The following is a 24697-nucleotide window of genomic DNA, read 5'->3' on the forward strand; positions in this document are numbered from 1 at the left end:
AGTCATCTGCTGTGCTATCTGCTGGATGTTCTGGTTTCTGTTCCCACAGCACTGGAGGGTGGTGATTGGCAAGTTGAGCTGTCTGCTGCACTGTGCTGCTTAGCATGGCACATTTTGTGTTCCTTGGGCAGGTGTTTGACATGGCAGTTTGCTTAACTATTACCTTCAACTACACTTGATGCCTTCACATCCATCATACCACAGACTCATACAAGAGAACACTGTTAATGTACCGGCTACATCCTAGTGCCACAAGACCAGTCAGTAAGTGTGCAGATGAGATCCTTTTAGCACTATGTGTTGATAGTGATCTGCCTGGGGGGTCTCTACTTATTCCACCTCTCCTCACTTAGGAATTTCCTGCATCTTTCATTGATATGTCTCTAACTGCCCTCCCAAAGGCAGAAACGCCAATGGGAAAATGTTAACAGCAGCTTTTAGAGCTTCAATCGCAGTACCCCAATTTTAATGTATTTTATATGGATGGTTCGAAGTCAGTCAAATCAGTTGGTTGCACCTTTGTTGTGGACTCTGAAAGTTACAGTTACGCTTTACAATTTGCATGTTCGATATACACGGCAGAACTCTATATTTTGTTTTTCAAAACTCCGAATTTTGTCAACATTCACGCTTTTCAAAAAGTCCTTATGTGCACTGATTTGATCAGTGTTGTGAGTTCTTTGTGAGTGTCCCTTCATCCATTTCATTCTGCTCATCATTGCGATTAGCAAAAAGTGGCGAAAAAGCGATGTAAAATAACCTAATTCAATCAAGAAAAAGCAGCAGCCCCAAGTCTATTTTAAGTGTTCGGCATATTCTTACTGACTGTGCTGACTTTACTTTCCTCAGAGAAAGTTTCGATCTTTTCCCTCAACTATATATCGTCCATGTTGGGTGATGATTAATGTGTTTCAACAAATGGTTGATAGCCTAACTTTTCCTTTTTAATGTGTTGTGTATGTCCTGTGCAGGTCGCTTTACAACCTGCACTTCTAACCTTATTCAAGGGACTTTTTACTTTTACACCCCCTTTGTTAACTCTTAGGTAAGGATTTTGGATAAGGGAATTTTCCCCCACATAGATTGAAGTGTGCAAAAGGGTCAACACACCCCAAAAAAAAATCATTCATTCATTCCTGTGTGTGCCAAATCGTAAAGTAGAGTCATTAAAATATCCTCATGAGTTGAGTAAATCTGTCAGATCCAATGTTGACATACAATGAATCTTAAAGAACATAGTGCCTTATCTTTTTCAATTAGACTGAAATGTATCGTGCGTTATTACAACTATAATGTTTTTATTCTAGTTCAATCAAGTAAAAGTCTGATGAAAGGTGCTCCAGAAACTATACCATTTCAATATTCGCGTGACTGTATGAATGAGGGATGGAACAGATTAACTGGTTCTTACACTCTTATCCATAAGACTTCGATATGTCTATTACGGATTGACCAAAAACTGATATCGTAATTCTCTGAATGGTAATGACAATGGTTGTACATTAGCATGCAATGTTAATTGGACATTATCCATTGTCTAATGCTTTTAACTATACTTAATCACCACCAGCAAAATATACAACACTAAATTAAACCACTTATGGCAAGGGCAGAAGAAAGACAAAAGCAAATATATGTAATAGAATAGAAATGATCAGGTCCACAATGTAATACAATGTTAAATGCTCTATTAGCATGACAGTAGTGCGAAAGGAAAAAATATCAAAATAAAGCAAACCACGACAGGGAAAAAAGGCCACAAATAATACAACTAGAAGGCAGGGCAACTAATGTTGTTGAAACTTCAACAAAAATGCAAAATCCATGATTACATGATCCTGTCCTGTTCAGCAAAAATAAATTTGTTCACCTTAGGATAAGTTTTACATAACTTTTCTGTGACTTTTGGCTCTAATCCCGATGATCAAAAGCAGTAGCCAATAAATATGTCCAATTAACTGATGCTAACAGATATTGTACTGCTCAGATATAAAGTTATGAATGTTCCTAAATCCTAGTTGAGATTTGTCTTTCAAGATATGTAGTTTACAAAACCAGAACATATGAATTATATGTGTATCCATAAATATAATAACAAAATGGAAAAATTTTGCACTATATAATCAGGTTTAATGTTAAGATTTTCTTATTACGAATTGACCAACCACCCTTAAAAAACCTATGGAATGACTCAGAATTGGGTTTCTTCTTACCAGATCTGCTGATAAATAATTCATGATATCAACATCATCCCCATCGTGAGTAGCTAAATGTTCAGCATACTTGTTCCGTTGATGAAAACCTTGGCCACACGTACTGCACTCAAATCTCCTTCTCCCACTGTGTGTCCTCATGTGAGCATCTCGATTCCCTGAGTCTATGAAACCTTTCCCACACAAGCCGCATTTGTAAGGTCGTTCACCTGTATGGATACGCCTGGAAATAGAAAAATAATACCAAGAAAATTAGAGTCAAACCCATTACCACATAGGTGCAATTTGTATCTACAGGGTGTAGATAAGATAGTACCACATACTTCAATGGATATTACATGCGATGATGCTGAGAAAATACCATAAATCAAACTGCATGAAATGTGGTTGACAGACCTCCGAGCCAAGCACATTTTAAGCATTTTTCTACAATAAGTTACAGGATTCTGTATAGAGAACAGTACATATACAAAGTACCTGTATATTCTGTATGTATACTAGTGTGCTGCAATGAGTGTTTTTCGCTCGAGTGGCAAATAGTTTGCACGGGCATCGCTAGATGGCTAGCAGAATTGTTAGGTCTTACGACACGTATTTCCATCATTTGTTTATGGTAATGGGTCCTCAAATATGGGTCTTGAAGTAAAAGACGAAGTGAAATTGAAAAGTAAGCGAACATAGTCATCATCTCCATGTTAAAATGCAGTTTTGTATATCTTACGAGATATGTGAAAATAAAATACATGATTATGGGCTGAAACTACCAAAGCTGACGTTTTATGTTTCTACGATTATTGTCACATTAAAATGATGTACGATTGAATGTTATAACTGCATTTTATTATTTCGTAGAATATAATTATCCTTTTCGGTAAGTGAACAATGATGTACACGTGTTTGTTGCACTGTGATACGATATTTGTAATTGCTTAGGCAGGTCTGTCTGCATGTGTATCCATTTTACGTTTCGGTCTGTAGATATTGCATACTTTCTATATTGTATTTGAGCCTTACATAATAATATACGGAATTATTATTTAGAATTGTAATTGTATAGAATGTTTCCTTCCATGTATGGGTTTTAGGTTGACAGTGCTGCTTATTAGGCTCTGAAATACGGAACGTTGTCAATCATTCCACTGCGAGTGTGGTACAATTGAGCGTATCATGCTTGAGCGTGGGAGATTCGATCGAGTATTTTCGAGTGAAAGTGGTCCAATGCCGTACTCTAATATATACACTCCTCACAAAAAGTTTGGAATATTGTTGTATTAGGTGCAGCCTTGGAATGCAACAACACATGGATGTTCTCGTTTTCGTCAACATATGCCACTAAGCATATAACCTATTGCCTAATATAAGAATATTCCAAACTTGTTGTGCCTAATATAACAATACCCAAAACTTTTTGTGACAAGTGTATAATGTATTGAATAACTTGTACACGAATAATTTGAAACAATCATTAAGATGACCTGAATATACATTTCTCATCCACTGCTGAGCTAATTATGCTTAAAACTGTCAAAATATCATGAGTAAAATGTTAGTTCTTTCAAGTAGATGGACAGGAAGTACACAATGCATGTTGTGACCTTTCCTTTTATGATCATATGTTAATACTTGCTTCATAAATTAAAGCAGATTTCACACTGAAGTGACAAGTCACTGACATTTGTCTATTTTATATATTCTTATCCTTAACATCACTCAAAACTAATTGTGCAAATGCCCTAAGTTTCATTATGCATACAATTAAACATGTCATTGCCGAATGTGTAGTTGTGATGCAATGTGTGACAATAATATGTTCCAGATTACAAAAATTAATAGTGCACATCTTTTTTTTCTAAATTTTTATTGAACATGCAGCATAGCCAAAGGTGCAATGTTTTGACAAATAATGTGCATCAAAAGTATCACATTTTGTACAGGTCTTTCCTTACCTGTGAACATCCAGATGGTATTTCTTACGAAAAGTCTTTGAGCAGTCGTTACATTTAAAAGGCTTCAAGCCGGAATGCCTGAGCATGTGACACTTAAGAACAGACTTTCCTCTAAATTTCTGACCACATGTACTGCACTGAAAAGACACAATGTTCTCTTAAAATCTAGTCTTTACACAAGATTTATGAATATAATCAAACATCTTACTCACTAATTAACAGAATGAGCAACACTGCTTATGATTGTTTCCAAATCTACAGATGGCAGTCTAACAACCTTGCCACAAAAGGTTATGGGTTCAATTCCCAAACTTGATATCAACACTACTTTGTGTCAATTTCATCAAATCATTATAATTGTCGTGATGAGCCAAAAGTGGAAAAAAGCAACACTGAGCAATAAAAACACAAAAATACAGATAAAAGAGAGGAAGCACTTAAAAGCAATGGTTAGACCTAATTCAGAAACAGGAAATGAGTTTTAAAATTTCTGCTGAAGTGTTTTATCAAAATTGTATGCATCAGAATTCGGATTTCGTTACTAATATTATTCCAGAATTTGACAACATACACTTTTCAACCACAGCATTTTTTAAATTATTATGAAATTGCTGACAAATTTTTACCAATTATCTATTTCTAGGGTCACATATATAGGGTGAATAAAATATCAAGATCTCGACACATTTCACTTCTAATAGCACATTTATATAGTTATCAGTATTAAATTTATTCCTGTGGAAAGGAGTCCATTTCTATGTACATTTACAGCAGAGTTAATCAATTTTCCGTGATTTGCATAACTATCAGGTAATTCAGGCATCAGAAGGTGCCGCGTCAGTAAATAAAACCTAAATTTCGTGTCTAAGAGTTTATTGCTCATTTTTAGAGGCATGCAAATTTTGTTTTTGACGAAAACACAAAATATGAAACAACATGTTGTAATGCTCATTTTTCATGTTTCTGAAAGGTGTGAGGTGCATTTTCCTACCCTTTTTTGTCACGAAATAATGCAAAATGAACTGCAAAATGCGAAATATGCTCTTCAACACGAAATTTACCGTTTATATACCGACGCGACACTTTCTGAACTCTGAAGTATCCTGTCAGTTATGCAATTCATGGAAAATTGATTAATTCTGCTGCAAATATTTGAGAAGAAAAAATGGACCCCTTTACACAACAATAAACTTAATACTGTGGTAACTACATAAATGTGCTATTAGAAGGAATAAGTTTATTTTGTGTAATAAGTGCAGTTTTTAAATCAAATTTAGGATTATAATCACAATTTTTAAAACCAAAATGCCATTTTATATAGCACTTTTGATGTGATTATTCACCGCTGTAACACCAACATTTTATTTTATTTACCTCTTTTGAACCCGAAATAGACTGTTTTGTATCGAAATTTTGCTTTTTTATTTACCAAAAATATGTGCCTCTACTCATTTTGCATCATTTTGTGACAAAACAAGGTAGCAAAATACACCTCACACCTTTCAAAACCAAGAAAAATTAACACTACAATGTGTCATTTCACATTTCGTGTTTTTGTCAAAAACAAAATATGCTTGCCCCTACCTATTTCTATAATGAACCCTTTAACTGGAGCACAATTCTGCTAGTTTGTTATTGTTTTATTCACTGTTTTTGTCTTCAGACAGTTTGCTATGATTACAAATGTTAGTAATTTAATCACAAAAATTATTGACAAACACTGTAGTATAATATTTTTTCATGAATACAAAAGATTATTATTTTCATCAAGGAAAAAAATGGTCGTAATGCATACCACCATGAAAATCAATGGTATTATTAATATTGAGATTATAACCAATTTGCTTTAATTTTTCTAAGACAAAATCCATTGCAGTCAGCTAGTTATATTAATTAAGGGAGTGACTAACCCATTTAGATGCTTTACAGAGTATTCGCCATTTAATAATATCTAAGAAATGCCAGATTGATTTTCGATGGCACTTCATGCAATTCACACAAGAAAAAGCTTGTGTGAATGGACAAAAAAATAATTCTTAGCATTCTTTCATTGATCAACTCCACAGAAAGACAGGAGGAGCTCCCTCATTGCACATTTTCTTCTCTCCCTTCATCTACTTTCCTAATTTCTGTTCTAAGATTTCTGTATCCTTTTGTTTCTATGCCTGGGTCTCTTTTTCTTACTCCCATATATATCTCTACATGTATCCAAGCCTGCTTTACATGTTGCCAGGCATTTCAGAATGCTAAAAAGTAGGGATGTGACGAAGCTGAAAATTTACCGATGACGATGTACTCACCGATAATTTTTGGAACCGATACCGATGCCGATATTTAACCGATTCCGATACATAAGATTATTAAACAGAAATGGGATGTTATTTTCTGCATGACAAAAAAAAAATTGGTATATGTACATTTCTATTGCATATCATATGTATATATACATATATTTTCTCAAGAGATGCGAATGTACATTTGCATCTACAAAAGGTTATGTAAACCTAGAGATTTAACATTAGTACACAAGCAGTTGTATGAAATGCAAAATGAATTCCTGTTCTGCCAGATTCAACTTCAGAAATACGAGATTTGGAAGCACTTCAGGAAGTAACCTACTTCTTATCGCAAATCTGTTCAGCAACACGGAACACTGAATACTGATGCAGCAGGTATGCTCAAGTATTTTCTCAGGACTTGCTTCAGGTTTGAATATTCATTTTTGAATTTCCAATACAACAGCAGATCCTGGTTCAGCAATGTACTGTTTTATTTCCGATTTATAGTTAGGTTGGTCCTCTGAATGAGAGTTTGCAATAATTTTATTACAAAAACTCTACAATAATGATGAATCATAACCAAATTTTCAATAAATCTTACAAAACTAGAATATAAAACTTATTAGAAGGTAAAACTCTAGTATAATCTGTACCGGTTTAAATATCGGATTTTTGCCAATACCGATGCCGATATGTCAATTTCGGCCGATTTCCATACATCTGTAATCGGCTTCGGCACATCCCTACTAACAAGTAAAACTCCAATAGCTGCAAAACATTGTGAAATTCAGTTACTATGCCAAATTCATTCTATGATTTTGAATGAATGGAAAGCATTAGTAATATGGGGGAACAGGGAAGAATAAGTACAGAGACAGCTTGACAGTTGTAAGGAGAAAAGCAGGAATAAAATTCAATGCAGAAAAGAGTGAGGTGCTAATAACAAGCAACAGAGCCAGAAATGAACCAAGAATAAAGATGGACACGTAAGAGTTGAGGGTAGTGGAGAGCTTCAAATATCTAGGAAGCATAATTAAGATAAGTGGAAGAATAGATGAGGAGGTAAACAGAAGAGGACAAATGGGAGGTGGATGATATCAAAGCGTTCGAAGATTAATATGGAACAGGGATGTACCTATGAAATGCAAGAAGGTATATAACACATACTATGTGCCGATAATTATGTATGGAGCAGAGACTTGGACAATGACAGAAAGAGACAAAAGAAAGATGCAGGCAGTGCAGATGAAATTTTTAAGGAGAATCCGACAGACAGTGGGTGTGGTGAAGCTTCAGGACAGGATAGATCAGGCACAGATGAGATGGTTCGGACACATGAAAAGGTTAGATGGAGAAAGACTACCAGTAAGAGCTTACCATGCACAAGGAATGGGAATAAGGCCAAGGGGGAGACCCAAGATGTCGGTGGAAAGAGCAGATAGTGGAGAGTGTTAGGAGAAGAGGTCAAGATTGGAACACCATGGAAAGAGAGGAGTGGTGGTAGATCAAGGAAAAATGGAGAGCCTTGACTTCTATGCCGACCCATCCAGAGGCAGGAAACGGCAAAGGATGATGATGATGATGATGGAAAGCATAATTACAATGTACCACAGTGTATACATAAACACTTACTTGTCAATTGTTGCTTTCAATGTGTCTGCATAAAGAAATCTACATCCCTACATCCCTACTTATTGATGTTGTCGTTAAATTTTATATTGGTAGTTTCTATCAGATGGCTCAAATTTTACATATATATCCTGAAAAACTAATATTTACCTGGTAAGGGCGCTCTCCTGTATGTGTCAAAAGATGACCAGCTCTGTCGGATTTCCTTATGAATGCACGAGGACAATAAATGCAAGAATACCTGTTTAGAAGAGAGTAGCTTATGTAAATGGCTGTTAACTGTTTTATTGTTATCCCACTTCACTTTTTACCTATGTCACAACAGTGAGGGTGAATTATGAATTGATGAAATGAATACATTTCTTTGATGGCAATCACATTTGGTGAAAACTTATGATCTGAAGGTTCTGGGTTCAAGTCCCAGATTGTTTCACCTATTTCTCCTTTCTCATAATTCAGGCTCACTATTGCAATTAACTTAATGTGGTAGCAAAGAAATGTTAGTTAACCACATGCAAGATTAACAAAAAGGGGAAAATGCAAAGAAATATATGTATGTTATTCACTTATAACTTATAATACCGGGTGTCCCAGAAGTCTTTCCCTGATTACAAATTTTATTCATATATCCGCTATATGCAATGTAGAGATGTGAAAGTCGTGCCAAAAATGTTGGAAAACTAACCAAGTTTATTTGTTGCAGGTTTCAGTAATATGGTTGTAGTGTAGCAGTGTCAGTGCCAAGGAATCCGGAATTAATGCTCTTGACATTGGGTGGCATCTTTCCATACAATGTTTCTTGGACTTGACAGGATTTGGGAATGAAGATAAATTTCATTTTTTAAATACCAACTTATTGATGGCAGATATTCTAGACGAAAGAATTCTGTACATTTGAAAGTTCCTCTGCACTGTTATTGGTGACCGGTCTCGTGATACCAGAGGACATGCTGAGCTTTTTCCTGACTTGTGAACCTATCTGGTTTTCTGGGCACTGACACTGCTACACTACAGCCACGTTACTCAAACCTGCAACAAAAAAACTTGGTAGTTTTCGAAAATTTTGGCACCACTTTCACATCTCTACCTTGCATATAGCGGATATGAATAAGGTTTGTAATCAGGGAAAGACTTCTGGGATACCCGGTATATTCCGGGTTCATAACACACAGTAATTAGCTGTGTAAAAGTCTAAATTTAATTAATTCAGTGCAATTAATAACAATGCTGTGCGATACATGATCCATTATCAATACCCTTGTAGCAAAGAACAAAAAAATGTTTCAATTGCACAAAAAGAAAATTAGTGTCTTGTTTTATTTGTACGTTGTATTTTTCTGCTACTTCAGTATGCAAATACTAAACTTTTGTCATCACATTATCTTGATGTTTATGGAGAAAATTCATACAGAGTTCACTTTTAATTTATGAAGTCAAATAAACTGCAAATAATTCCATCAATCAAAAAATGCAATGCTTGTTGAATTTATATTTAAAAATAATAGAAATATAGCTCAGTTTGTTGGATCCACTTTAAACTGTAGGTTCAATCCTGTTTAGCTTATTTGATCCTAATGGGACTCAAAACAAACTGAGGTTAAATATTAAAGTGGAGGTGATTGTAAAATTCAGAAAAGAAACTAAACTATTACATTCATATATTACATTAATATTATAGTTATTTTACACTTTAATTAATGACTTGTGAGATGTTGGTATACAACAGTAAAACGTTTATTGCGGTGCACATCTATAAAAACCCAAATTTTGAGCACTGCTTTGCAGCAATGTATCACTTGGGGTGTCACATATAGGTTACTCTGCAAAGTTCCTCACTTCTTCTTGAACTCCCAACTCACTTCCTAAATTTTATCATTTTTTATGGAACGTGTCCACATGTAATGCGACTCTTATCCTTTAAGCACCCGAGCTTCTTTTGCATGTAACCCCCTTGCCATCCGAGCCGATTTTCAGCAAAATGTAGAGTTTTATAAAAATGACTGTAGATCAGAAGAACTGACAACTTATATATGATATATTGGAATGAACGATAGATTCAGACTATATAAAATTTATGCACATTCGGTATATATATGGAGGGAGGGGGGGAGGAAACTGAAAATTCCAAAATTTTTGAACAAAAAATGGGGGTTTGCCGACCACCTGCCCCCCCCCCCCCCCCCCAACCCAGCCTGACAAAAAGTACAAGACATTGTAACAATACACATGGAAATAATCACTGGAGTGTTAGGAACAAGAAAATAATTACACTATTATCATATGATCAATAGAACACAACTTGTACCCCCAAAACGACATGTCTGTGTGCCACTGACTCAAGTCTCGAATTTCAACAAAATGCATAGTTACCTTCAAACAACTGTAGATTGGACGCTAATTGCCGTAGACAGACAAATGATATATCATTTTACTCAGAATGAACCATAGATTTGGACTGTATAAAATTTATGCACATTCGGCGTATATATGAAGAGAAGGGGAATGAACCTGAAAATTCAAGAATTTTTTTGAAAAAAAATGGGGGTTTGCCCCCCTCCCCAACACACACACACCCTGACAAAAAGTACAACATTGTAACAATGAACATGGAAATAATCGCTAGAGTTTTAGGAACACGAAAATAATTGCACTATTATCATATGACCAATAAAACACGACTTGTACCCCCTAAACGACATGTCTGTGTGCCACTGACTCTTTCAGAATATACATCTTCCCACTCGGAGTCCGTGTTCATTGCCTCAAGCTCATCTCGAATTTCATCCAAAAGGAGATCACTTGGAGAAGCCATGGTCGAATGTAAGCCTTTTGGAAACAGTGCAGGCACTATTAGCACTAATGGCACTTGAACAGCTCGTTCCCAAAAACACACACACTCACAAACTAATTGATGAGGTCGTATAACAAACTTCACACAAAAAAAGCCAAATGATGCACGAAACCACCACCGCTGAGCTACGGGATGTTGCTAGAACAATAGCCAGGAAAGGGGTGACGAAAGTGTGCCAAATCTTCCCCTTTCTTGCATCTGCCGCACCTTTCTATTTTTAGATAATGCAGGTCACATTGCAGCAACTTGAAAAACATGTGCTTGGCAACAAAGACCTGTTTTTGTCTTGCTTTCAAACTTTTCTTTGTAATAGCAGTTTTCCTCAACCCCTCCCTCTCCCCCCTCCTTGTGGCGACACGGGAAAATTCTGTGAGACCTTGGGTACCGAGAAGCAAACTTTTCACCCGTCTAGTTTCCAGTGGTGGAAGAAAAGAATTGCTAACAAATCTGGCCTTTGTTTGTCAGAATTCTTTTTCCTTTGTGAGAAAGCTGCACAAAAAATCCAGCAGGAAATCATAAAACCTAAAGCAATTCTGCAACTAAGTATCAAAAAATTGTATAATTTAGGGAGATGTTTCATACCAATGTCAAAGTTTGTTTTAAGTTCACTAATTGACTATATTCCTTTTGTACGGCCAGTGCTAATTGGGACCAAAACTACACTTTAAAGTGGAACTACGGGGTGATTCTTATAAAACTAGCCTGATAAATTTGCTAATAATGCTGCAGGTGATGCATATATAAGCTCACAATTACGACATAATAATCTGTGGGCTGTGCTGAGTCAAATGGTGTGCAGATGGTCTGGCAGGTGGCAGCACTTATTCTGCAAGGCTAAAGGACGCATAGTGCTGCACGTACAAACGTGTTTGTCCAGGCATCAGGCCCCCGGCCCGGATTTTTTCTTGTGGGGTTTACTGAAGGACAGGGTGTATGCAAACAAACTGCGTACATTACAAGATTTAAAGGACAACATTTCGGCTGAAACCAGGAACATCACCGGACAAACACTGTGGCGAGTAACGGCGAATATGCAAAAGCGGGTGGAGGCGTGCCTTCTTGAAAACGGCGAACACTTTGAACACATGCTCTGATCACAATGAACAATCAACGGCACACTATCCAAGGTATGTCATGTATAAATTACATTATTATCTGTATTGTATATTTCATATTACAGCTCATTTTGTTGGGCCGGTTCTATAAGAATCACCCTGTACTATGTGCCTCCAGTGGATATCAAACCTGGGACCCCTGATTACAAGGTGATGATGTTGTCACTACACCACTGGGGAGGCCCACGTAGAGATGTTTGACCTACTAAATTATTTCTAAATGTAGTATAGTGACATCAGTGCATGATGGATTAACAAATTGTAAAATGTAACAGCATTTTACAATTGAAGATCTCAAATACTGGTTATCGACATAACCTACCTTCTGTCAGCTCCGTGTGACCTCATATGATAAACATATCCATCTTTCCCAAAAAGCATCTTTCCACAAAACTCACACGGAATGGGAGTTCGATCCTCTTGATGAGCTGTCATATGTTCTTGAGTTTCAAACACAGAACCACACAACGAGCATGCATACACTGTACTGCCGTCGTGCACTTGTTCAATATGAACTTTTATCTCCTTCTTGTTCAAGAAGGTCACACCACATATATTACATGTACAGCCAGTAGAGAGTATGGCTTTTGATTTTGTTCTACGGAATTCATCATCTATCACAGTTACGTTTAGAAAGGTTTGTTCTCTCCCAGACTCAACATTCCTTTGCACTAATAAATTATCCCCTGTAGAGTCTGATAACACATCATTATCACATCTTGTCTCAGCAGTCACATTCACTTGATTGTCTATGTCATGGGGACTAGTGGAACCCCATCGATAATTATCTCGTCCTGAATTTGAATGATCCTGCGAAATATAAATTACAAAAAGCTGTTAAAATTTGTTTAATATAAGCTTTACAAAACAACAAATAACAAGACCAAGACAATGGTTATTGGGAAAAACCCACAGAAAATTAGCATGAGAATTCGAGGACAAAGAACATGTTAACAGCTTTAGATACCTCAATTTTCTTTGGTGTAATTTTTTTTGCCAAAATTGGTGGTGGTGTATTTTATATTTTAACCTTAAAGCACAATAATTAAATATTTTTGTGGTATTCTTAATTTTTTATGCACAAAAATTCTTCAAATTTGTGAAAAGGGCAAATTCAAATTTCATAATTTTGAATGGATGAAAAATGTGTTCAGAACATGTCATGTCACTGCACATAGATTTTTTTACAGTGTCATCACAACTTGCAAAATATCAAGGTCCCTTATTATAAGCAGTCACATGAGCTGCAGTCAGGAAGTCAAAGTGGGAATAGCAAGTTTCCAGTGTTCATTACACCATGCCTTCTGATTGATTGAGTTGGCGTTTTAAGTCCACTTTATGCACAGTAAGGCTAATTGGGACTGAACCTACAGTTTAAAGTGGGATCCAAACAACTATGTGCATCCACCAGGAATCGAACCCTGGACCCCTTGATTACAAGGCGACGACGCAACCACTGCGCCATTGGGAGGCCACCATGCCTTCTGGGTTATAGCCTTGAATTTGGATGAAATTTGGCTAAATGGTTCTATACAAAGTATTAGATGCCCCTAAGAAATAGTTCTAGAGCTATAGCCTGTGGAAGGTGCAACAGAAAATGTGACCCAAATCTGAGAAATGAGCCTCAGAGTTAACTATTGATCACAACCCATTATGTTTACACACGCAACAAACCTCCACCCAAGGAGGATATGCATTGTATCAAAATACCCACAGCTTGTTTATGTTAGCTAATAAAAATAACCAAAATATTCCTTTAAAAGTAATCCTGTGGGGTAAAGGCAGCTGGAGCATGGTGCTGACCACTGACATCCAAAATAGCTGAGATCAAGAATGTGTGGGGCCCCACTGAAAGTGTCTTCATGGTTTTACCTTTACATAATGCCTTAAAAAGTCTTACATGCCACACGATGCACAGTTTGTGTGCCTGAAGTTACAACTGTAATTCATCCAGAAATGTGGTATTATTTTTCCTAGTAATCCTGATGTGGGCTCAAGAGAGACACATTAGGTTGCCTCCATATCTATCACATAATTCATTTTACATGTGGCTGAAGAGATTACTGGTAAATTGTAGATATTTGAAATAGTGTGGCACAAAAGGGACAGGTGATATCCACCCCCACGTTGCCCACTACATAATATGACCTTCTTTCCCTAATGCATGCCAAAATAACAAAATACCATCCTGGAGGTCTGTAACACAATTTCTCCAATGTTCTTGAACAGGTGAATAATGACTGGGCAAAGCACCTTCTGCTCTGAGCCCAACACGAGAGGCAACAAGGATTGATCACATTAAATAGCTGCAAATAACATGGCCCTTTGGGGGCAATTGTTTCAATTTTCATGTCCATAACTTTTGTACACAGCACATATGTTAAAATCTGATTGCAGAAATGAATGTCTTAAAAAAAATAACCTAATTTGATATGACCCCCTTATACTTATCACTAGGGGCTGCATATTTTGTTTTTAACGAAAACATGAAATGTGAAAAAACACATTGCAATGTTAATTTTTCATGGTTTTGAAAGGTTTGATATCATATTTTGTCACGAAAAAATTCAAAATGAACTGAAAAATACACTCTTAAACATGAAATTTAGAGCTTAACCAACACAACACCTTTTGAGGTCTGAATTATCCTGTGAGATATACAAATCATGGACAAATGATTAATTCTGATGCAAGTCACAACATATTGATTAATTCTGTGGTAAATATTTGAGGAGCAAAAATTGGGACTCTGTTACACAGGAATAAACTTAGTATACAAATGTGCTATTAGAAGTGAAATGTTAATTTTTGTAATAAGTATAGGTTTTAAAGCAAATATAGGTTTTTATTCACCATTTTAACACCAAATGCCATTTTATTTACCACTTTTGATCCCGAAATATGTCCAGTTTTTGTACCAATATCTTGATCTTCTATTTATCACAAACATTTGGCTCTACTTATCACCAATCTTAGTTCCAAGATGCCCCAAGAAAATATTTGCCACCACCAAGTGTGCAGTGACTTATTATAAATCATCATTACAATAATAACTTCACATAAATGCCTTTACCTTTGCACCACAATGACAAAACAGGAATTCCTCATTCCCAAATGATGCATTAGTGTGTTTAACAAGAGTTGCATTGAACAATTTCTGCAAGTGAAGTTGCAATGTTTTGACTTTTTCCAAAACTTTCAAACACATTTTGCACAGCAAACTTCCAAGTATAGATTGTAACAAGATCATCCTTTGACCTGGGGGGAAAAAAAATGTATACACAATGCTGAATAAGATTATCTACTATGCAATCTGATACAATAAATTACTTTAAATGATAATGGTACAAGGTCACATACAATTTTTTTCCCCACACCACATTATTTGCAATAATTTTTACATTTTCTTTATAATTCAGCTGCAACTGACACCACCAATGCCTGGCTTTCTGTTGTTCACTCCTTAGGCTAGTAAAATTTGGCCATCTGGTAATAGATTTCGGCTATACTACTACCCTCCATTATAAAATACCATGCCGACCTCCGTGATGGACATGGGTGCTCTTTGTGAAGGTGCCATCATCAATTTCATCACTCATTCTCTAATTAGTGTTTAGCCACAAGTGGCGGAAAAGCGAGGTAAAATAAATTAAATCAATACAAAATTATATCAGTGTGCAAGCCCGGGCCAACCCTGACTGTAAGGGAGTCATCATTATGAACTACCTGCCACACAGTGGCAGCTCGTGGTGAACCAAAGTGGAGGAGCGATAGCTCACAAATTTGCTCTACTAGTAATGCGAGTTTAAATTATGAACAGAGAATGTGATAAGAAATTGATATGTTCGTGTTTACTGAATATCATGTTCTGCAAGTTTGCACATATTATAATAAATTAAATAATTTAACAGTAATGCAAAGTAAATGGAAGAAGAAATAGAGTTCTAATAGATTTAGTTGTAGCATTTTTTAAATTAACAGAGGGGAAAATTCAGAAGAAGGGATATTAATTTTTACACAACTTGATAAGCACAATGACGAATATTTACGTGCATTGATCGTGAAAATTTATAGCAAAAGAGTTACACAGAAAAAGTATCCTGTCCAACATGACTAATTGATATGTGAATAGGGCACAAAAATAAATATTTCACTGGAAAGGTGATATCTGCGTTACCAGAACATCTACAGTAAAAACTTTAAACTTACCAGAAATCTTCTTCAGACATGCTTGTAACTGAAATATATCCTTCTGTCCTTGAACGCGAAATTTGCGAGTGAACTCACAACCTCCCTTCTTGGACACCTGTTCTAGATTTAAATTCGGCCAAGGTTTTTTATGTTTATTATTTCATACAGACTTCTGGTAGAAAAACTTCGCACCAATAATTTCTCCACACTGTTCATCGCGACAAATGCACAACTACAGCACACAACAAACCAAAAAAGCTTCTCTTTTCCATGGAAAACGAAGAAACAATAAGTGTCAATACTATCAACTTCCCATTCGGTCGTTTTATTGCTTCGGGGTTGCCAGACAATTTTGCCAAATTTTCAGAAATTTGTAGTTCACAAGTTCCTGTAGCGGCTCTTGGTGAGTTTAATTGACGAGTTTCTAATTTATTTAACAGCCGGCTTGAAAAGAAATTGGACAACTTTGTCACATTATCAGGATTTTTTCAAACGTGCTGATCAAAACGTAATTAAATCTACATGATGTAATCCACATTATTGTAATCCAAATGTACTTTCCACTAAACTCAGAAAATATACAATGCACATATGCGATAATTTTGGGAGTAACAAGAATCTATAGCTGACTTCCATGGCTAGCATACCGCATTACAAAAGTCAGGACCCCTGGGTTCGAATCCCAGCATGGCTACGTGCGTTCTTTGTGAGTGCCCCTCCATCAATTTCATTATATCATCGCTCATCCTCATTGTCGTGATTACCAAAAAGTAGCAGAAAGCGACGGTAAATATAAGAAATGAAGCAAGAGTCTGTAATTTTTCAGTTACCGATATTTTCTTTCCTCATTGGAAATTGCGTTATTTATTGCTCTACTCTTATGTCATAAGTGAATAAGATTATGGCATACAGAATGATTTTTTTCAACGGTTGGTAATTTTCTATCTTCTGTTAACTTCATTGCTTCTGGCAACTCTTCGTTGTTCACCGTTCTCCGGAGAGAGGGCCAGTTTCGCCCAGGGAGTGGGTTTCGGATGACAAACCCTCCGTCCTCCCATGCACAGATCCCGCGTGTGTTATTCTGCCAGTTCCGCCAGTTCCCTTGCCTCTTACCCCTCTACATCTCGTAAAGTGGGAGGACGGCACCCCGCCAGATTTCTCTCGAAGCTGGGTATTCTCCCGCATGGTGGCGTACAAATTTTGCAATTGTCACAGAAGAATGATTACAGAACCAACTAACCAACGATCTATAAGCAATGGAATATTTGCAATTCAGACAATATAAAGCTAATATATAAATGTTAATGTAATGTTTGTTCAGTTGTGGTTACACAAGGCAGTGCGGCGTCTGTATCGTCCTTATGAGTGGCCGCCCCTGCTGCCACATGGTCAAACACTAGCGACTATTATTGTGATTTTGTAGCTTGATTACATGAGGAATTGAAGGTGAAAATGGCGAGGAATGCTCACAAAAGGGGAGCTGTTGTTGGCAGACAACACACCAGTTAATTCTGCCAGTGCATCAGTTTTGAAAGCAGTTCCATTGAGATTCAAAATCTTGCCCTTCTCCATATTTCCCAGACATGGACCTAGTGACTACTTTCTCTTTCCAGAAGTGAAGTGTCCACTCAAAGGATGCCATTTTGACACCAAGGATGGAACAGTGACTTCACACCCAAAGAGCAGAGTTCTACACAAACAGTTTACATAAAGTAAAGATTAGGGCTGAGCCGTTACCGATGTATTTCAGTGGCTGGAAGAGCAGGCAAGAGCAACAGCTCATCTCAACATTTGTCCTTTTTAAGAGTTCGTTCACCCTTCCTTGTGAAAGATTGGGGAACTAGCACAAGAAGTTCCATAGATTTTTCCTATAAAAGTTGGATAAACTCACCCTCCTGGGAAGCAGATGACAAGATCAAAGGCATGGGTAAGTGAAAGCTGAACCCAAACATCACCATGAAGGCATGTAACTGCATACTTAATTTTTGGAAATAAAATTCATTTCAAATTATTGCTAATGCTGGGTCAGGTGATGGCGGAGTTCTTGGAAAAGAGGGAAGAAGGTCGCTGTGAAATTAGCTACGTTCGGGCAGGAAGTGGATTCAGCCATTTCTTCTTGTCCGCTTCCCTTCTATGTCAGTATTTTGTACGACTGCTGGTATTGGCCAATGAGGGTTATTATATCTGCCACGATTAGATTGGGACGATACAGCTTTGAATGACAGTACTAAAGAAGACTGAGTTTGAGTTTTTGTTTCAAGTCCACTGGACATACAGTTTAATGTGGGATCCAAACCACCATGTGCCTCTACCGGGTAACGAACCTGGATCTATTGATTACAAAGTGACGATGTTACCACGATTCCATCAGGGAGGTCCCTGTAAAGATTTACGTATGTACACCACTACTTATAATAATGTACATAAAATATTAATCAGGAACTTTTACTTTTCATCAACTGAACCTACCATCATTTTTTTTGTTATTCAATAAACAATCATTTTTTTTTTACTTTAACTTCCTCCCAAGACAGTTGTTTTTACACAAATATTAGCAGTCTTACCTACACATAAACTAGATGATGAATATTTTCTGTTATATCTCTAATTTTATAGCGACTTTTTTACTAATTGTGTAATAATAATGCCAATAATTTTTTAGTCAAGAAACAAAGAACAAAATAGGTATTAACATTAACATTCCTCAGTTTCTTAGTCTGTGATTACATACAACATTACTCTGTATTCATTGCAGTAAATAAGTACCAATTAATTAATTTACATATTATTACAAATAGACCTATACATTATATTAACAAATTAAATAAAAACACTTTCATTATTATATTTCTGATACACTTGGTTGGGACTGGCCTCCAAATTATATTTCTAGATACGTGCCTGGTGATGTGATATATTAGTATGACTCGGTAACTAGCATATGTTAGTTTATACTGGAATTATACCAGTATAGGAATTGAACAGGGTATTGGTATCGGCTCAGTCCTAGTGAAGACAGCAGGCAGAAATGTGTCACCTCATGCGCGCCGACTACGTGGGTGCTCCGGGGCCCGAGCACCCACATAAATAATCTTGTGGGTGCGCCGCACCCACAAGATTTTTAGTTTGGTAAAAACAAAGTAAAATAAATATTTCTCACTTGCCATTATCTAAAAATAATAAGCAATTAAACATTGAGCTGGAAGTTAAAATTTGTAACCTCTAAAACATTATTGTTTTAAATGTGTTTGTGCAAAGACAACCAAGCAACACATTCCCCCCTTCCTTGCCTGTCTCTGGCCAAGTCAAAGGCAGTCCCCACAATAACAATGGAACTGTATCGTATTGTGAATAGAATCGGCTTGCTTTGGTGTTTCCTTACAAGTGACACACTACAATACGCCCACTCCATTCGTCAACAATTGTTTTAAAATAACTACTTGCTGATATTGAGCACTAATAAAGAATAAACCGAATGGTGATTCTTCGTGAATTAATATAATTTGTAAGGCATTCGCCAAAGAGGCTAGCAGTGTTTCAATCGCTACAAGAAGACAACGAAGATGGTGTTGTAAAAAACATTCCCAGACTGACTTTGCGACCATTTGGTCCCACAAGGTGGTGTGTGAGGGTAAAATCACTACAATCGTTGGAAAGCAATTATGACGTTCTCTTGAAATTTTTGGAAGATCTGTCAGAAGAAAAAAGTGAAGTCGGTGGGAAGGCTAGTGGATATTTTTCAAACCTATACCAATTCAGATTTCTTATTTTCCTGAAAATGTTAATTTCAGTTTTCGGCAGGATTGAACAACTTCATTCTTCTTTTCAGAAGAAATCATTGTCATACCGAGAAATCAAAACTTTGGTGGAAACTTTGTCTGCAAGTTTAGCTTCACAAAGGGATATATTTTTTGAGTTGTGGAATGAAACCATGAGGAAAGGGAAGGAATTGAACATTGATAAACCAGTTTTGCCTAGAAAAAGCAAGATGCTAGAACGCTACGACGAAGGTAGTGATCCTCATACGTATCAAACGCCGGAGGAACAGACAAATATTTTTTGAAATAATTGATGTGGCTGTGGATTTGCTAAATCGTAGATTTCAAACAAAGGTTTTGGAACTTATTTCACAACTTGAAGCTTTCGCTATCGGTGAAATTGGTGCTGGTCGAATTCTGCAGTTCTATGGGACAGACTTTGATAAAGACAAGCTAACATTGCACAGGGACATGTTTGTAGATGTATGCAGAACGAGCAAAGAAAAAGTGGCCAACTTGTGAGACATTACAAATATTTTAAGTAGAGAAAACAGTGGTCGTATGCGTGAAATGCTCACAGAATTTGTGAAGTTTGTACGGGTGATTTTAACTATACCTGTTACTTCTTGTACTTCTAATCGGTCATTTCCAGCACTTAGACGATTGAAACGTTTTTGCGGTCAACAATGACGCAAAAAAGATTGAATGATTTGGCAATTTTGCAAGTTCATAAAGAAATGACTAAAAATATTGACATTACCAAACTTGCAAACAAATTCATAAGTGCAAATGACGTAAGAAGGAATGTGTTTTATATTGAAAGTTAACATGTCATTATTATTATTATTATTTGGTACATAAAATTAGTCATTTTGTAGTTTCTGTTCACAACAAAATCCTTGCATAGTTCTATCTGCAATACAATTAATATTATTTGCATTTATGAAGATTTTTTCATTTTAATTTGTATGAATGTGGTATTTTCTTTTAGTAACGTGCTGATAATATCATTGCATCTTGCAATCATTGTGCATGTAAGTTCTTTAAAGTATACAATACTTGATAATTACAGATCTAACCGCCATTGATATGCACCCACAGAAATTTTGCAAAGTCGGCGCCCTTGTGTCACCTAGCATGGCAAGTGCATAGAGAAGGACTAATTCCACCATGATATCATCGCTGTCCAAACTAGTCTTCATTTCAGGTAATTGCATGAAATATACCGTCGTAAGTTGTGGTTGTGCAACTTTGCCATCTAAGGAGCAGCCGCTGCTGACTTAGTGTGGTTTTGATCATCTTGTTCTTATCAGTGTCACAATACAATCACATTATCCATGCTGAAATTGGCTAGATCATTCAAATGAGAAAAATCTACCTATAATATCATGGTTATAGCTGCCTTGGTTGCCGAGCACATTAGGTGGTTGACTTTTGATCCCACCACCAAAGTCTCTAGATTTGAATTCCAGGTTGGGCTCAAGTGTTCTTTGCAAGTGTCCTTTCATCAATTTCAGCTAATCATCACTCATCCTCATTGTTGCAATTAGCCAAAAAGTGGCAGAAAAGCAACACTAATTAACAAAAATAAATAGTAGCCATGGTTATTTTATTTTTGGTCCTCAAATGAAACAAAAAAAGATATTGATTGATTTGCTTTACTTTACTTCGTATTTTTTTGCTACTTTTGGCTAAGATGGGGATGAGTGATGATATGATGAAATTGACGAATGGACACCCACAAACATCCATGCACAAGCCAGGATTCGAACCCGGGAGACCTGGCATTGTAGCACGATGTGCTAACCACTTTGCCACGGGGACCGACAAAAAAATGCATGCTATATTCATTCCAACATTATAGACTTTCCTAACATTTAATAGGTTAGTTCATAAATATAAATGTGACTAGAAAGAGAATATCAAAACTGTTTACATTACCTAACAAACACTCCAGTCTCACTTTCAACTCTTCATCTGTGGAAATATTTTGCATTTGAGATTCTTCAAAGCATGAAGCACCACATACAAAGCACTCCATTTCATCTCCTGAACTGTCATAATCCATCATTTTGATTTCCAATTAAATAAAAATTCCTGAATTACACACAAAAGAAATGATAATTAACAAACTTACATACATAATTAAATCTGACATCCTAATAATATAGTATCATGACAGAATTAACTGAGAGAAACAAACACTAATTTTCTACATGCTGTAAATGTTTATCTACAATTTAACAGTTCCTATTGCTCTCATTTATAGTACAATAGTAACACACAATAAGATCAGAAAACTGTCCGTGTCGACTAAGGAAAAGTATCACTTACAACTTGACAAGAATAGAGAATACAATTTCAATGCAATCAAATAATTCCATACTTTAAAATTCTTCACTGTTGCAGAAGTGTAAGTACTAAAATTAAAAACAACTATATTTGAGATAAAGGGATTTTCTTATTTGACTGACATACTAGCATGTAATAACTTCAAACAAGTCAATGCATACCCACACATTGTTATATATGCTATCTTAATAATTTGCAATGGGTATGAATGCACAATATAGAGAATGTCTCCAATTCCTTTCCTACTTCTTATACTCACTAAATATGCAGTCCTGGTAACGTATCTGGAGGTAAGATTTGGGGGTCATGTGTTAAAATTGTACACTTCTGTCTATATATGTTGCAAAATTACGTTCTTCATTACCACAATCATTCTCCATACATAAACATAACAACCATGTTTGATGATACGAACAAGTGATGTTCAGCATTCGTTGGGCTGTCTACAGCGTTGCCACACTGTTCCTTCGTTACTTGCAGAGCATTAGTTGAGAAGAGCATGTGGAATGCGGACTTTGATTAGAGGTAGGTTTGGTAATGGAGTTCGAGCCTTCTTCTAGAAAAATGGCATTTTGGGCAGTGAGGAAGCTAGTGATACAAAACTTATATTTTGTTACAATATGCGATAATTGGGAAAAGATTTAACTGATATCCCCACAAAACTTTTTCCGGTAAGGTTAGGGTAAGAAAGTATCTTGAATTTTGTTAATATTTTAACTAATTTTGGCCTTCTGATCAGTACATTATGAATGGGTAGCCACACAATCATAAAACAATGCGATACAGTTTTAAAAAAAAAAATCTCAACTTACATCAGCTTTTTTCATCGTGATTAGAAGGCCAAATTTAGTTAGTATACCAAATATTAATGAAATTGGAGACATTCTCTATATTCTACATTCGCTCCTTGCAATGCTGCAATGTTTAAGTTTGGTTGTTCGTTTTGGCCACACTTCCAAAATTACATGCTCATTGTTGTTTGCAATGATTGTCACAGATGTTTTGCTGTGCTTCCGGTATAAATGCCTTCTTCATGTTTTGTGTTGGTAGTGGATGATAATGCATTTAATATGGCTCAAAGCATTACATTGTGAAACATATTCAAATTCACACAGCTCCACTAATACAGGGATTTTCCTTGCTCTAAAAATTGTAATATTGTTATAATAAAAGGATCATATTTTATGGAAAATATAAGTGGAATGCATAAATCATACCCCACAATGCTAATTCTTATACCATGAAATGTATTTTTGTAGTACATAATGCATGCGACATACGGACATTTTCTTTAATGCTTTATCTAATTGGACAGATATTTTAATTATAAATGGCCAGCTTATTTAACTTCAAAAGTTCACAAAAGATTGTTTGTGAGTACGGTTGCCAGATACGAGATTGTCCCCTTTTTTAAAGAAATGTCCTGGTAACCCGGAAAATGTTCTTGGGACACCCATTTGTCCCGAATTTAGCTAAAGAAATAATAAGTGAATAAGTCATGTTCTGAATTTTATAGTAATGCATTGGAAAAAAGTCCTCTTAACGCCAAGAGTTCACTCAAATATTAATATATTTTGTCAAAATGTTAAAAATTAGGGATTAACAATGCTTTAAACAGAAATTGATTTTGTAATGCTTAAAAACATTATAAAAAATAAATTTAACTATATCCAAGCCTATATAATCTGTATGTCCCATTTTTTTATTTTAGAAATCTGGCAACCCTATTTGCGAGACTTTTTCGGTAACAGTTTCATACATCGGAAACATATTTCTTAATTTTTACATAAGAAACTACTTACGGAAATGAGTTTCTCTAAAGTTTCCAATGTTAGTCGAGATATTTTATTTCATCGTGGTATCTATTTGACCGGGAAATCATGTCAGTTTTTCCAATACCTTTTTTTAACTATGCTTGCCTAACCTAAGCTTATCGGAAATGGTTTGTGGGGCTATCCGGCAACTACCCGTGCATAATGTACAATTTGCTCACGTGACGAACACGATAGTAGATATTTTTCGGTAAAGAAGGTTGGAAACACTGATATTTAAAAACAAAAGAAGCGATATCATTTGCAAGGTAAGCGTTGGGAACAATGATTCTTGTTCTCAACATCCATGCTCGATATGAGTCATGCACATGCAATACTGAACTTGGGCCAGAGATAAAAATCACAACTAGTAGAAAAAATAATTTTCGGAACTGGTTACTAATTGTGAAACTCACGCAAATAGGTGTATGCACACTTCCTGCTCTTAGGTTACATATATACACAATTAATTTCACCGGAACAGCCTACATGTTACTTGCATTTTTCGTATCATGAACTTCAAATGTTGCTTATTTTCAAGGTAACAGTTCG

General features: G+C 36.1%; 1 protein-coding gene across 2 annotated transcripts in view; it reads right to left on the reverse strand.

The window, feature by feature from the left end:
- Positions 1 to 24697, reverse strand: part of LOC145991390 (uncharacterized) — a 43578-nt gene that overhangs the window by 16029 nt on the left and 2852 nt on the right. For both annotated transcript variants that reach the window (XM_083127379.1, XM_083127380.1), the window contains exons 2-7: positions 21924 to 22079; positions 15107 to 15291; positions 12356 to 12843; positions 8218 to 8308; positions 4160 to 4296; positions 2214 to 2436 (exon numbers count right to left, since the gene is read on the reverse strand). In XM_083127379.1, coding sequence (XP_082983505.1) covers positions 2214 to 2436; positions 4160 to 4296; positions 8218 to 8308; positions 12356 to 12843; positions 15107 to 15291; positions 21924 to 22053 — 1254 coding nt within the window. In that variant the 5' untranslated portion in view covers positions 22054 to 22079. The remainder of the gene's footprint in view (positions 1 to 2213; positions 2437 to 4159; positions 4297 to 8217; positions 8309 to 12355; positions 12844 to 15106; positions 15292 to 21923; positions 22080 to 24697) is intronic.

The sequence above is a fragment of the Lepisma saccharinum genome, chromosome 8 (genome assembly GCF_977018435.1).
Source record: "Lepisma saccharinum chromosome 8, izLepSacc3.1, whole genome shotgun sequence".
Taxonomy (NCBI): Eukaryota; Metazoa; Arthropoda; class Insecta; order Zygentoma; family Lepismatidae; genus Lepisma; species Lepisma saccharinum.